The 14,031-nt window shown below is 38.2% G+C and overlaps 1 protein-coding gene across 1 annotated transcript; it reads left to right on the top strand.

Annotated features, from left to right (window-relative positions):
- The first annotated feature begins 296 nt into the window (after positions 1 to 296).
- On the top strand, positions 297 to 12,173 carry itpkca (inositol-trisphosphate 3-kinase Ca). Its single transcript, XM_081390680.1, has 7 exons — positions 297 to 1,000; positions 3,850 to 3,949; positions 4,328 to 4,541; positions 8,298 to 8,502; positions 9,833 to 9,934; positions 10,544 to 10,615; positions 10,712 to 12,173. Exons 1-7 carry the CDS (start codon positions 641 to 643, stop codon positions 10,916 to 10,918), a joined length of 1,260 nt encoding a protein of 419 aa, XP_081246806.1. The 5' UTR covers positions 297 to 640; the 3' UTR covers positions 10,919 to 12,173.
- The last annotated feature ends 1,858 nt before the right edge of the window (positions 12,174 to 14,031 follow it).

The following is a 14,031-nucleotide window of genomic DNA, read 5'->3' on the forward strand; positions in this document are numbered from 1 at the left end:
GTGTTGCGTCCTTTTTGAGGCTTGACATACTCAAACATCCTAAAAAAAAAAAAAAAAAAAAGTTGATTTGAGTGAACTGTCCCTTTAAGTACTTTATTCTACTGCAAACGTGTCTTCTTTAAAAACATACTGTTAAAATGTGTTAAATGCCTTTTAGTTTGACAAGAAACAAACTGTTTCATCCTGTACTGTGGACGTTACCTACCGCAGGTTAGGTGGCGCTGTAAATCTGATTTAATGGTTTTTTTTTTTTTTTTTTGCTCTGTTGCTTTAAAGAAAAGAAGGCGGGGCAAAGCATTATGCAGTCTGTTAAAGCGACGATTTGAGCATGAGCAAATAATATTTTGACACTGTTGCTGAAATACGAATCAACGTTGTTTGTACGTTAATACGTGTGTGTTCTTTAAATCTTTCAGCCAAGTGATTATAATTCCTTTCCAGAGGCTAAAAGGATGTGATCACAGCCACTTAATGTAGATAGTGGTCCGATATTGCTTTTATTGTGCAGCTGCGCGACGCGTCACACGCATAAAAGGTGCGGCAGTGCCCGTCAGCGCGAGCCGGTTACGCGTTGGGTTTGGCCCTAATCTGGATAAACCCATCAACAACCTCAATGATCTTGTAGATCAGAAGCAGCGTGATGACTAAAACGCCCGATACCCCGGCACCCTGCGCGGTTATGGGTGACGTCCACCACAGCCACCCAGAGGAGCCCATGGAGCAGCTCTCCAGACGCGCTCGTGTTGCTGTTCCTGAGCTGGTTGTAACCTGCGAGTGTGACCAGAGCCCCCGCGGACCCTGCTCAGGCTCACATCAGCCCGACGAGGAGTCCATCTGCTCGGACAGCGGGCTCAGCGGCTCTCCCGCCTCGTCCCTGGCGCTGAGAAAGCTGTCCAACTCTTCCTCCACCGGCCTCTCGCCAGCTTCGTCTTTTGAGGAATGCGAAGAGGATTTAATGGGTTACAGTGACTATAATCAGTCTTCAGGTGAACCGCTCACGGTAAGAATCCGTTTGAACGTTTTTCATTATATATTATATATATGTATTAGTACTTATTTCTTTGATAGTCACTGGCCCTCACTGCTATCCCGTTACACAAAACATTCCATTGTTACTGACAAAACTGGCAGAGGTGTAAAGTATAGTACTTAATTACTAACGTTACTATGCTTGAGTATTATTTTGGCCATTTTTACTTTCCTGCTTAACGTCACTCTTTACAAGGGGACAAATTACTTTTTACTTCACTACAATTTCATGTAAACTTTAAAGTACAAAGTACATTATGCCATCAGGACTCAAATGTTTCCTCACTGATTTAAAAAAAAAATATATATATATATATTTCTTTTCCCAAATGTGACAAAACAATCAATCGTGTCCACATAAGTTTAACATCTCTTTTATTTAAGACTTTATTTGAGTGTAAATACTACTGATGGGGCAGTATTTATTTCTTTTTTTGTAGAATAATTTTTATTTTATATATATTATTTATTTATATATTTATCATTATTTCCGGTTTCTTTACAAAGTTTTTGCATCAAAAACAAGAAAATCGTATATGTCTTCTTGTCAAAAGTCAATGTTAAAAGCTAAGAAAGGTGTTTGCCTTTGTACAATACTTGCAACTAGATACTACTGTACTTCTCTGCTATCATGATACAACTGCAAACCATGGTAGTACCATGGTACTTTTTTAATTGTAAAATGTTTCCACGAATAAAAAACCAACAACATTTTATTACTGTAAGTGATATTTTATTAAACTATAGTTGTCATGGTAACTTTTTAAGTCCAGATTCATTGAATGCCAAGTGTGTACACGGGTGTATGCTGCAGATCAAAATATGCAGTTGTTGAGTAATTCTCATGATAACTCATTAACATTATGGGCTTCGGGTCATGAGATCATGGTTGTAAATGGAGGAAAAAGTTCCATGTGTTTCACTTTTTTTTTTTTTGGTAAATAAGTCCATTTGAGTAGGACAAATGTTTCTTAAGAAGGTATTCGTGTGACGGTAAAGCAGCCACCATCATTATAATCACATGATGACAATAAATCATATGTAAACTAAGTGATATGTCAAGTCAACAAAGATTATTCATCATTGCAACCATAAAGGTGTTTGAATATAATCTGCATTGTTCTGTTGTAGGAGCTATACTGTCTCCAATCATTTTGATGATGATATTGAGTGGGATTTGTTTTTATGGATCATGATGGGGAAAAAGTGGCCCATTTAGAAACTCACAATAGTGAGTCAATGCTCTATTGAAACTGAACTTATAAGGTCAACAAATGATGCACCTCCAGCTCTGTTTGGTGGGCCTCTCTTGCTTTGTTCTGGAGAACGTCATTCTCGTCTGGCTGGTTTTCCACTAGCCACTAGTGAGTGAGTGTTTGAGCTTGGAGAGCAGAGAGAACTGTACAGGTTAATTGGCTTCATTCGGAAGGCTGATGCTTGGAGGATAGTTACACACGATAGAAAGATTTTCACATTGCCTACAGTCGTTACAGCGGCATCATTTAGAGTAGGATCGCACATAGGTTGTTGGCACATCAGCTCAAAGGGATCTTAGACCGTTTTCTGACGACATCAAAACGGCGGAGAGGAAGGAATCAACACATAAAGTCAGTCGGGAAGAGGTGTGGGTGAGCAGCAGAACTAAATGCTTAAGAGTCAATGATGTGACACACACTTTGTGTCCAGATCTTTTATTTATTAAAAATACGTCAAAAATCATTTCATACACATGCACACTTGAATAATATGATGGGCATGCTTTAAAATAAATTTTATATTCATTCATATATTTTTGGTGATGATGTCAGAGTGATGCAACTGTCCTTGAATCATGATAAAAAAAAAAAAAAACTCATTAAAATAATCAAATTATTGAAAAGTTAGATTTTTTTAATCAAAACGGCTACACTGCTTATTAATATTTGGAAAACAAATTGTCTGCCACATTAAAATTATGAGTGACCAACATGCAGGAAAAAAATTAAGAAACTTTTATGCAAAGGGTTTTCAAGCAAGGGAGTGCTTAAAAAAAGAATTAAAAAAAGTGTACAAATAAATAACTTAAATTAATATATATTAAAATAAATAAAATGTATTCAAATAAATATATCATAAATAATACATCTAACAGTTTTTTTATAGAAAAAAAAATACATTATACATATTTGGTCCATGGCATCTAACAAATTAAAAACTTATGATTTTTTTTTTTTTTTTACAAGCAATGTTACTTTAGGTTTTGAAATGTCATCTGCTGTGAATCCACAAAAACTTAATGGCATTTATGAAATATTAATTCATGATATTTAAAAAAAATTAACTTAAAACCTTTTTTAAATGTAATCACTGATATTCACTCACATGTATTCAAGTGTTAAAGTAAATATGCTATTCTTGTTGGCACTGTCCACACTGGCTCCTCCATTTTATCTGGCAGTATAACAAGTGCCGTCTGTAAATGTTTTATGAACATCCTTCTAAGATTAGCTATTTCTTAATCACAGCCTCTTGGTATTGCTTGATGACTTTGTTTAGTTCGAGATTGTCGTCAATGATTTGCCACATGGGGAAAAACTCGACCTATGGTTAATGGAGGAGATTGAGTTGCACGTTGGAGTCTGAGGTCGACTGAATGCACTCAGTGCCCCAGAGCGGCTCGCTATGTAAGAAAAAGAGAACAGAAGGCAAGACGAGAAAACCCTCTACCGACAAATGACCCTTGTACAGAATCATTGCGTACTGCTCAGTCGAAGTCGTAGGGTGTTTATTGACATGTCAGTCTCATTTATGTTTGTTTCAATCATATCTCTTCATTCAAAGGCTGATCTGTGGAAGAAGTCAAAGAATATGGTGAACTGGTCTCCCAATCCAGTGGCGGTGAAAAGGCGCTCTCCTTGGGTACAGGTGGTCGGCCATGCAGGTTTGCTTGTTCATCTGTTTATAAGTGTTTTTTGCCAATGTTATTGTGTGTGTGTGTATGTATTTTAATATATATAGCCATCTAGCCATCTATATAGACATCTAGCCATCTTAATCAAGAGACTTTAGCCATCAAAGTAAATAAATATATATTGATGGCTAAAGTCTAAATTTAATTTAAATGATTAATTTCTTGAAATTACTTTTGGATCACCTAATAGCATTTATATATAACTTTCATGTTTGAGCCTTGATTTTTATTATTGTTTTATGGTCATGTGAACTTGCATATACTGTAAAGCTAATGATTTTTTTTATTGCTGTGTTTGGTGATTTGCCTTTTTGTCTGACGTCTGCATGTTTTTGTTTGGTTCCCCAGGAAACTTTCAGATGGGCAGTGATGGAAGGCTGCTGAAGAAGTTCTGCGAGTGCGAGCAGCAGTGTTTTCTGAAGCTCATGAGCGACTCGCTGCAGCCCTTCGTTCCTGGATACTACGGCGTGACTCAGCGTGACGAGCAGGATTACAACCTCATGGACGACCTGCTTGCTGACTTTGACTCTCCCTGCATCATGGACTGCAAAATGGGAAGCCGGTGAGGATGTTGTGCTTTGTAAATTCAGCACTTATCATAGTACTTTTTTCTTGCAGAACTGGTAAATTTGGTGCAAACTGCAGCATATTGTAGAGAATAACCTTCTCTTAAACAGGAAGAGACAATCTGACCAGCTTGCAGTGACCAACCAAATTTCTTTAAATGGATGATATATGGGTAGATGATGCCACAATAATGGACTGGCACACAAAAAAAAAAAAAATCATGGCTTTACGGATGACTGAAAACACCATTAGGAAATTAAGTGACACGAAATTATGTTTCTTTCTTTCTCTCTTTCTTTGATGAAGTTTGGGTAATTAAATGGATAATTTAGCCAAAAATGATTACTCACCTAATGTAGTTCCAAGCCTTTCTTTCATCTCTGAACACAAATGAAGATCTTTGTAATGAAATCTGAGAGCTTTCTGTCCCTCCATAGACAGCTACACAACTACCACTTTGACGCTTCAAAAAGTTCATAAAGAGATTGTAAAACTAATCCATATGAATGAAGCTCAAACGTGCTGCGTAACACGAATGAATCTCATTGGTTCTTGCTGAAGCTCAAACGTGCTGCGTAACACGAATGAATCTCATTGGTTCTTGCTGAAGCTCAAACGTGCTGCGTAACACGGGAGAATGAACCTCATTGGTTCTCACACGTCAAGCGAACATGCTTGAGCTTCCATTTACCATAACTGATGTGTGAGTTGATGAATGTTTATATGTGAATAAAAGCCTAAATTCAATCTGTTCATCATTTAAAGGTCCCGTTCTGCGTGATCCCATGTTTCAAACTTTAGTTAGTGTGTAATGTTGTTGTTAGAGTATAAATAATATCTGTAAAATTATAAAGCTCAAAGTTCAATGCCAAGCGAGATATTTTATTTAACAGAAGTTGACTACAAAAAACGGCTGGATTGGACTACACCCCTCTACTTCCTTCATTAGTGACATCACCAGAACCGTGTTTTGACTAACCTCCGCCCACAGGAACACAGGCGTATTGATGGCGAAATGTCAACAGACGTGGTTGATGTTTATCTATAATCGGGTACCGCAAAAGTTTAATTCGAAGTTGTTAGTTTGCTCTGTCCATTTCACCACGGACTGTTTTTCTAACCTGGGATAATATCAAGCAGGCTTCTCTCAGCGTTTCATACTGACGAAGGGGACAATTTCAACTATATTCCAGCAAGCAGTAAGTAGTGATTCACTATGGAAGTAGCGATTAACTTCACATCGTTTCTCTTAGTAGGATGAAAATAATCTTACTTAAACTGTGATTAATATACAGAAAGCGATCAAAGAACAATCCCTTTCCAATCGCCCAAGCTGTTGATCACACAGCGCGATCGAGTTTATATGGACACTTGCCAAACCTCGTTATGAAATCAATGACGCTGTTACACTGCACAACAAAGCTCTTACTGTATTTATATACCTCATGTTTGCATTGGTGAAATCATTAGTGAGTGCAGAAACTGCGTTGCAATGATAAGATCTTTTTTCACGCGATCAACAGTCTGTCATCTGCTCAATGCTCCTCATCGCTGCAACCTTTTATGTGATGAGAATAGATCTAAATACCTAAAAAAACTTCTCACGATTCGTTAATCCAGATAGCTGTAATAGTAAAAACGTATAATAGCTGTAATAGTAAAAGTTTTCCAGATAGTTCCACATGTAATGCAAGATATTTCAAATGCAAGCATGTCAGCCAATCACAGCAGAGGGCATTTACATTGAAGTCTCACAGCAGACACGCCCCTTCAAACAGAGTGTTCAAACCAGGGAATGAAATCAGGCTATGAAATATGCCTTTTATTTTTAAATTATAACAATTTTTGATCTAAAAAACATACTAACATTATAAGGGCACCCCTGGAAACATTATAAAATAATAAAAATAATCCATGGAATGGGACCTTTAAATCAATCGTGTCTCTTCAGAAAATTTGGACTAAACCGCTCAATTCATATGGATTAGTTTTACGATCTCTTTATGAACTTTTTGAAGTGTCAAAGTGGTAATTGACTATCAATGGAGGGACAGAAATCTCTCAGATTTCACAAAAAATATCTTAATTTGTGTTCCAAAGATGAACAAAAATCTTACAGGTTTGGAGCGACATGAGGGTAAGTAAATGATGACAGAATTTTAATTTTTGGGTGAACAAACCCTTTAAACACTTTATTCTCTTCATGCGGTTGTGTTCTCAGGGGATAAATTAAACCCGACATGGTAAATTTCTTCATTAACAAGCCGCGTCTTGATATTTCAGCCAAACAAAATTGTCCATATTGCTACTCTAGCATCATTTTTGGTCACTGTTAAGTGCGTCCACACTGCTGACATGTTTAGCTTATCCACATTGTGTTCATGAAATAAATACTGACACAGTCAAAATGCATCATCAGAAAAGCACTAATTAAACGTCACTATTCTGGTAAATGACTCTCCAAAGCGGTTTTGTCCAAAATCGGAAATGCTAAAGATCACTAGAAATTAAGAATTTTTTTTTTTTTCATCCAAACTTAAATTAGTAACAAGTACTAATTATGAAACAAATAGAAAACAAAGTGGGATCTACAGTTTTGCTTTTGGGTATCTAGTTACATAACTTTCAATATTTTTTGATATGATATAATGCCACAGACCCCAGCAAAATCTGGCAATTTCAACAACTTGTTCTTCCTCATAAGCATGACTTATTGGTGTCATTTCAGTTACTGGCTAATATTAGAGATTTTGTTATATTCAATTGTTCATGCTCTTTTCCCCTAATTTTACATGTCATGTACTGTATATTTCCTTTGCCATCATCTAACACTCACTCAATCTATAAAGTCTGCATGAACTGGAAATTCACACTATCCCTTTTTCGAATGCATGTTAGATGTTATTGTGAACAATTCATCCGTGCATTTGTTTAATTTAAAAAAAAATGTTTTGACCTTGTAGTGTTTAAACAAACTAACTCCTAACTGGACCTTCTCGTGAAAAAACAGACTTCTCCAATCATTTAGTCCTCTTAAACCTGCCTCTGCAAGCTCATGTTCATCTGCTCCACTTTTGAGTGCCACGGCCACATCGCAAAATCTAATCGACAACTCATGGATGGAACCAAATCCCCACTCAACTTTTTTTTCTCTGATAATCTGTTACACTCAGATGTACGTCATAATTGCACTGTTAAATGTAATCTTTAACAAACAAGAATATTGTTTCAGACTATGTATTATAATGTTGTGATGTCTAAATACAAAGGAATTAGTATTGGATATTTATAAGGGGCCGTGTATTGTTTATCAGCCACAACATGAGAATAATTAGCAGCTTATCGATATCAGAATTGTATCAGTGTATCTCCACTCATCTCAAGTGCTTTTAACATCAACCCTGGTATCTTTTTAAACACTATTTCCTGGCAAACTGATCAATCTGTGCACCTGACTCTGTATTTCTGTTGCTGTCAGGCAATGGGTTGGAGCTTGTGATTTTTCACAGGTGCTTCCCACTTACACTGACTATTATATAGGGACTTGTTCATGGATGTGCCAGCTGAAGCCAAGACTACAACACAGTAGACAGTGGTGTCCAAACAATAGAGGAGGAAATATGATCACTGGTGGTCAGCATCTCTGAGAACTGGCATAATCCTGTTAGGCCAGTTCTCAAATACAAATGACAATGTTTCCATACTAAATAATTATTCCTGTGCTGATGTTGATTGGTATACATGCTTTTAGGACTTACCTGGAGGAAGAGTTGGAGAAGGCCCGGGAGTGTCCTCAGCCTCGCAAAGACATGTATGAAAAAATGATAGCAGTGGACCCGAACGCCCCCACTGCGGATGAGCGGGCCAGGCAAGCAGTACTCAAAACCAGATACATGCAGTGGAGAGAAACCCTCAGCTCAACGGCTACGCTGGGCTTTCGCATAGAGGGCATCAAGGTAGATGTGATTCAGGACCCCTCTGAATTTATGTTTGGAAATGCCTAGTTTTTTCTTGTGATGGCTTAGGCCGTGTGTCCACCAAAGCGTTTTTACTCGCGGCTGGCGTGTTTTTTTCAATTGTTTTCAATGGGAGCGCCGCGTTTTTAAAACGCCATGAGCGTAACGAGGTAAACGCGTCTTTTTCACGCTGAAGCGCTGAGCGTTCGGCGTTTTTTACTGGTCGCCGAGAGTTGAAAAATGTTCAACTTTGGGTAAAACGCAGCGCTCATCACTGTCACTTTTTACCCAACCGTCCAATCACAGTGGAGGAGGAGCGGGACTAAGGCCGTGTGTCCACCAAAGCGTTATTAGCCAGCTGAAAACGCTAGGCGCTCTGCTAAAAACGCTCAGCTGTGGGCGCTTGAGAGCGTTTTGGCAGCGCAGCGTTTTTTCAGTTGAGACAGTTGAGACCGAGACACTTTGCTTGTTATGATACGGAATATCCGCGAAAGTCTTACTAGTATCTCATTTCACACATATTTTGTTTCTGTGTTGATTCTATATTAAAATGTCAATACAATGTAATGTATTTTATCTGGCTCTTGATTTTGTTCCGTTATTATGCTTGTTGTCATCTGTTGACGTTGTACAAGCAGAATCATGTGGCGGACGCGGTTGGTCGGTGTGGTATTAGTCCCGCCCCTCCTCCACTGTGATTGGACGGTTGGGTAAAAAGTGACAGTGATGAGCGCTGCGTTTTACCAAAAGTTGAACATTCTTCAACTCTCGGCGACCAGTAAAAAACGCCGAACGCTTAGCGCTTCAGCGTGAAAAAGACGCTCAGCGCCTCGTTACGCTCATGGCGTTTTAAAAACGCGGCGCTCCCATTGAAAACAATTGAAAAAACACGCCAGCCGCGAGTAAAAACGCTTTGGTGGACACACGGCCTAATACCACACCGACCAACCGCGTCCGCCACATGAACTGCTTGTACAACGTCAACAGAGGACAACAACAAGCATCTATGAACAAGCATAATAACGGAGAAAAATCAAGAGCCAGAGAAAATACATTACATTTTAATATAGAATCAACACAGAAACAAAATATGTGTGAAATGAGATACTAGTAAGACTTTCGCGGATATTCCGTATCATAACAAGCAAAGTGTCTCAGTCTCAACCGTCTCAACTGAAAAAACGCTGCGCTGCCAAAACGCTCTCAAGCGCCCACAGCTGAGCGTTTTTAGCAGAGCGCCTAGCGTTTTCAGCTGGCTAATAACGCTTTGGTGGACACACGGCCTTAGTTTTGTTTTGGTCTTTAGTATATTGTCTTGATCTGTCTTCAGAAATCAGATGGCACTTGTAACACTAACTTCAAGAGAACAAAGTACAAAGACGAGGTGATCCAAACGCTGGAGGACTTTGTGGACAACAACATGCTAATTTTGGTATGAATTTGTCCATTTGTGTGCGATTATATCAAATATTTACAATATATAATCAATATTATGTATCAATTCTTCATTATCTGTAAATAATGTATCTTTAATGTTTCTTTCTCATTTTCTGATTTTTACATTTGCCATCATCTAATGATCACTTAAAGTTAATTTGTTAGAACACTCATATTTTAATAACATTGTTAAATGTATTCTTTTCATACTGTACGCATTTACACTATTTATATACACATATATCAGTATATTAATTTGAAATGTATGTATAATATATATATATACATGTTAATTACAATTATGAAGATAAACTATTTGTTTCTTTTGAATAAAATGCACCGATTTTTTTTCATGTTGAAACTATTTTGGTAAAAATATAAGCAGGTAAATGTAATTATATTGTTATATTTGTGAATATAAATTATTATTGTAGTATTTTATTCTATTTTACTTCTTGCTTTTAAACATTTCAAATCTAGTTTTTATTAATAATTGCTGTATGGTTAAAATAATGGTTCCTCTGCCTGTGCGTCTTTTAACCATTAATCCATTTGAAAAAACTATTACGTAAACAAGTTAATTGTTAGGCTCTTCTGTTCACAGAGAAGCTACCAACAACGGTTGAAGGAATTACGAGGCGTGCTGGAAAAATCTGATTTCTTCAAAGCACATGAGGTGAGATGCATCTTCATTTGGTTCTTCTTCATCTTCTACTCTGCTGATGTAAAATACAGGCTCTAATACTGACGGTCTTGCTGTGTTTGCCTGTAGGTGGTGGGCAGCTCCTTGTTATTTGTCCATGACCTCACTGGCAAGGCTGGAATCTGGATGATAGACTTTGGAAAGACTGTGCCCTTGCCGCCCCCTCTCACCCTGGACCATCGCAGCCCGTGGGTGGAGGGCAACAGAGAGGACGGGTACCTCTGGGGCCTGGACAATTTTATTGACATTCTGACCAACATACTTCCAGAGAAATGAAGGGCATTGTGGATCTTCAGAATTGTCATTTTCTGCACAGACGGTGTAATTCCACTGTTTTTCTACGTGGAGAATAGGTGAAGGTTGGAGAGAATGAAACGATGGAATGGACTGACTGGCCTCAACATTTAATACATGACCTACTGATGAACATCTAAGCCTGTGAATTTACGTACTGATGTTGTACGCCCCTCGCTATTTAGTCGTTTTCACTACTCTGGAACCGCTGTATGTTTTTTGACACTGTAAATAGTTTATTTAAGCAGTTTGCCCTGACGGGTTGGGGAGTAAAAGATTAGCTTAGTTTTAGGAACATTAACCTTGCAGATGAAAATCATTACAGTAATGTTGTTTTCACAGGTGTGTGAAGATCCATAAAACAGGAGTGCTTTTGATTACTAATCAACCACCATAGTCAGTTGCTAGATATTTTCCCTTCGTTTTATTTTATATTTGTGACCAAATGGCTCTATTTTGGGTTGAGGATGAACTGAATTTAAGTGCACACTACTAACAGTCCGATAAACTGAAGCTAAATCGAATTGCAGAACAACAAAGACCTCTTAAGCATGGTTGCATAGCTCCCAAAGTAATGAAAACGTGGAAAAATTTATTTGTATTGATCAAGCACCATTTTAATTCACATCAAGCACGGTGAGTTAAGCTAATGTTATGCCTCACATTCCTATGTTGTGTGTTATTTGCATGCACAAATGAGCTGCAAAAGTGGAATACAGTATGTCATTCTTTAAGCAGCTAAATTGCCCATGTTAATGTATCAAATAGATGTTTGAGAAGCCAATTCGACTTGAGAATGGTGTCTGGGATATTTGAGCCAGTAATCCTTATGCACAAATTCACTGTTTGCACTGTTAATTTGATCTCACGTTATTGAGATTTTGTACTGTATAATAAGTACACGACTTGTGGTCATTATGTTGGGAGCTTTGTTAATTTGGCTGTATCGGTTTTGCAGTTCTGTTTTCTGGGTTGCTGAAACTACAATTGCTAACTACAGAATCTTTTTTTTTCCATGCCAGGTAATTTTGTAAAAGTTTTTGAATGTCAGCACAATAAACATGAACATGATTTGATTGTTTGTTTTTTCCTCATCTTTTAAAACCATACAAAAGCTTTGATCAGATGACTTGTATTGGTGCGCTTAAGCACACGCACACACAATACATTTTAGTTAGAATTTTTTTTTATGTTGCTTGTCTGGTTATTTTATCTATTAAAGTTTATTACCTTTTATAGATGTTTGACTCCGCAGTGTTTGACTCCGCAGTGAAATGATCCAATGGACTCCCAACCCTCCACAAATTGAGTTTATGTTCAAGTTTATGCTTTGTCTTAGAGACCTGCTCTATTCCTATTCTAAGAATGTTAAGTGCCACCCTTTCAAATAGATGTTTACCTTGGCTGTTGTAGGTAGAGGACTTTTGGCAATCTTGGAGCAGAAACCATACATGCAGGTGAATTACTCTAACTAGAGATGCAGCACAGGACATTACCCGCATGCTTTCTGGGTCTGCAGCAGCAATTATGCAATCCATAGAGTGCATCCGAAAAGTATTCACAGCACTACACTTTTTCCACATTTTGTTATGTTACAGCCTTATTCCAAAATGGATTAAATTAGTTATTTTCTTCAAAATTCTACAAACAATACACCATAATGACAATGTAAAAAGAAGTTTGTTTGAAATCTTTGCAAATTTATAAAAAAAAAAAAAAACTTTGCTAAAGCACCTTTGACACCAATTACAGGCTCAAGTCTTTTTGAGTATGATGCTACAAGCTTGGCACACTTATTTTTGGGCAGTTTCTCCCATTCTTCTTTGTAGAACCTCTCAAGCTCCATCAGGTTGGATGGGGAGCGTTGGTGTACAGCCATTTTCAGATCTCTCCAGAGACATTCAATCGGATTCAAGGCGGGGCACTGGCTGGGCCCACTCAAGGACATTCACATAGTTGTCCCGTAGCCACTCCTTTGTTATCTTGGCTCTGTGCTTAGGGTCATTGTCCTGTTGGAAGATGAACCGTCTCCCCATTCTGAGGTCCAGAGCGCTCTCTGGAGCAGGTTTTCATCAAGGATGTTTCTGTACATTGCTGCATTCATCTTTCCCTCAATCCTGACTAGTCTCTCAGTTCCTGCCTCTGAAAAACATCCCCTCAGCATGATCCTGCCACCACCATGCCTCACTGTCGGGATGGTATTGACCAGGTATTGAGCGGTGCCTGGTTTCCTCCAGACATGATGCTTGCCATTCAGGCCAAAGAGTTCCATCTTTGTTTCATCAGACCAGAGAATTTTGTTTCTCATGGTCTGAGAGTCCTTCATGTGCCTTTTACTGAGGATTGGCTTCCTTCTGGCCACTCGACTATAGAGGCCTGATTGGTGGAGTGCTGCAGAGATGGCTGTTCTTCTGGAAGGTTCTCCTCTCTCCACAGAGAAATGCTTGAGCTCTGTCAGTGACCATCAGATTATTGGTCACCTCTCTGACTATGGTCCTTCTCCCCCAATCACTCAGTTTGGCTGGGCGGCCAGCTCTAGGAAGAGTCCTGGTGGTTCCAATTTTCTTCCATTTACGGATGGAGGCCACCCTTCCGCAGATATGTGCCTCGATATAATCCTGTCTCGGAGGTCTACAGACAATTCCTTGACTCGTGTCATGACAAAGGCTGTGAATACTTGTGATTCTTGTGATGTGATTCTTTTTTCTTTTTTTTTTTTTATAAATTTGCAAAGATTTCAAACAAACTTCTTTCACGTTGTCATTATGGGGGTATTGTTTGTATAATTGAGGAAAATAATGAATTTAATCCATTTTGGAATAAGGCTGTAATATAACAAAATGTGGAAAAAAGTGAAGCGCTGTGAATACTTTCCGGATGCACTGTACATATACAGGCTACAAAGGTAACTACATGAGTTATGGTGAATGTGATTTCACCAAGTACAACATTCTCCTGGATCAACACTGCAACCAACCAATCAGATTTGAGGGGCAAGTTTACAGTTTGTTAAGTTTACTCTCAAGCTTAGGCTAGTTTTCATAACTAAATTTAGTGGCCGTTCACAGCAGCTTTTTCATCAAATTCTTTTTAAA

This window comes from Scardinius erythrophthalmus, assembly GCF_964197995.2.
Source record: "Scardinius erythrophthalmus genome assembly, chromosome: 17".
Lineage (NCBI taxonomy): Eukaryota > Metazoa > Chordata > Actinopteri > Cypriniformes > Leuciscidae > Scardinius > Scardinius erythrophthalmus.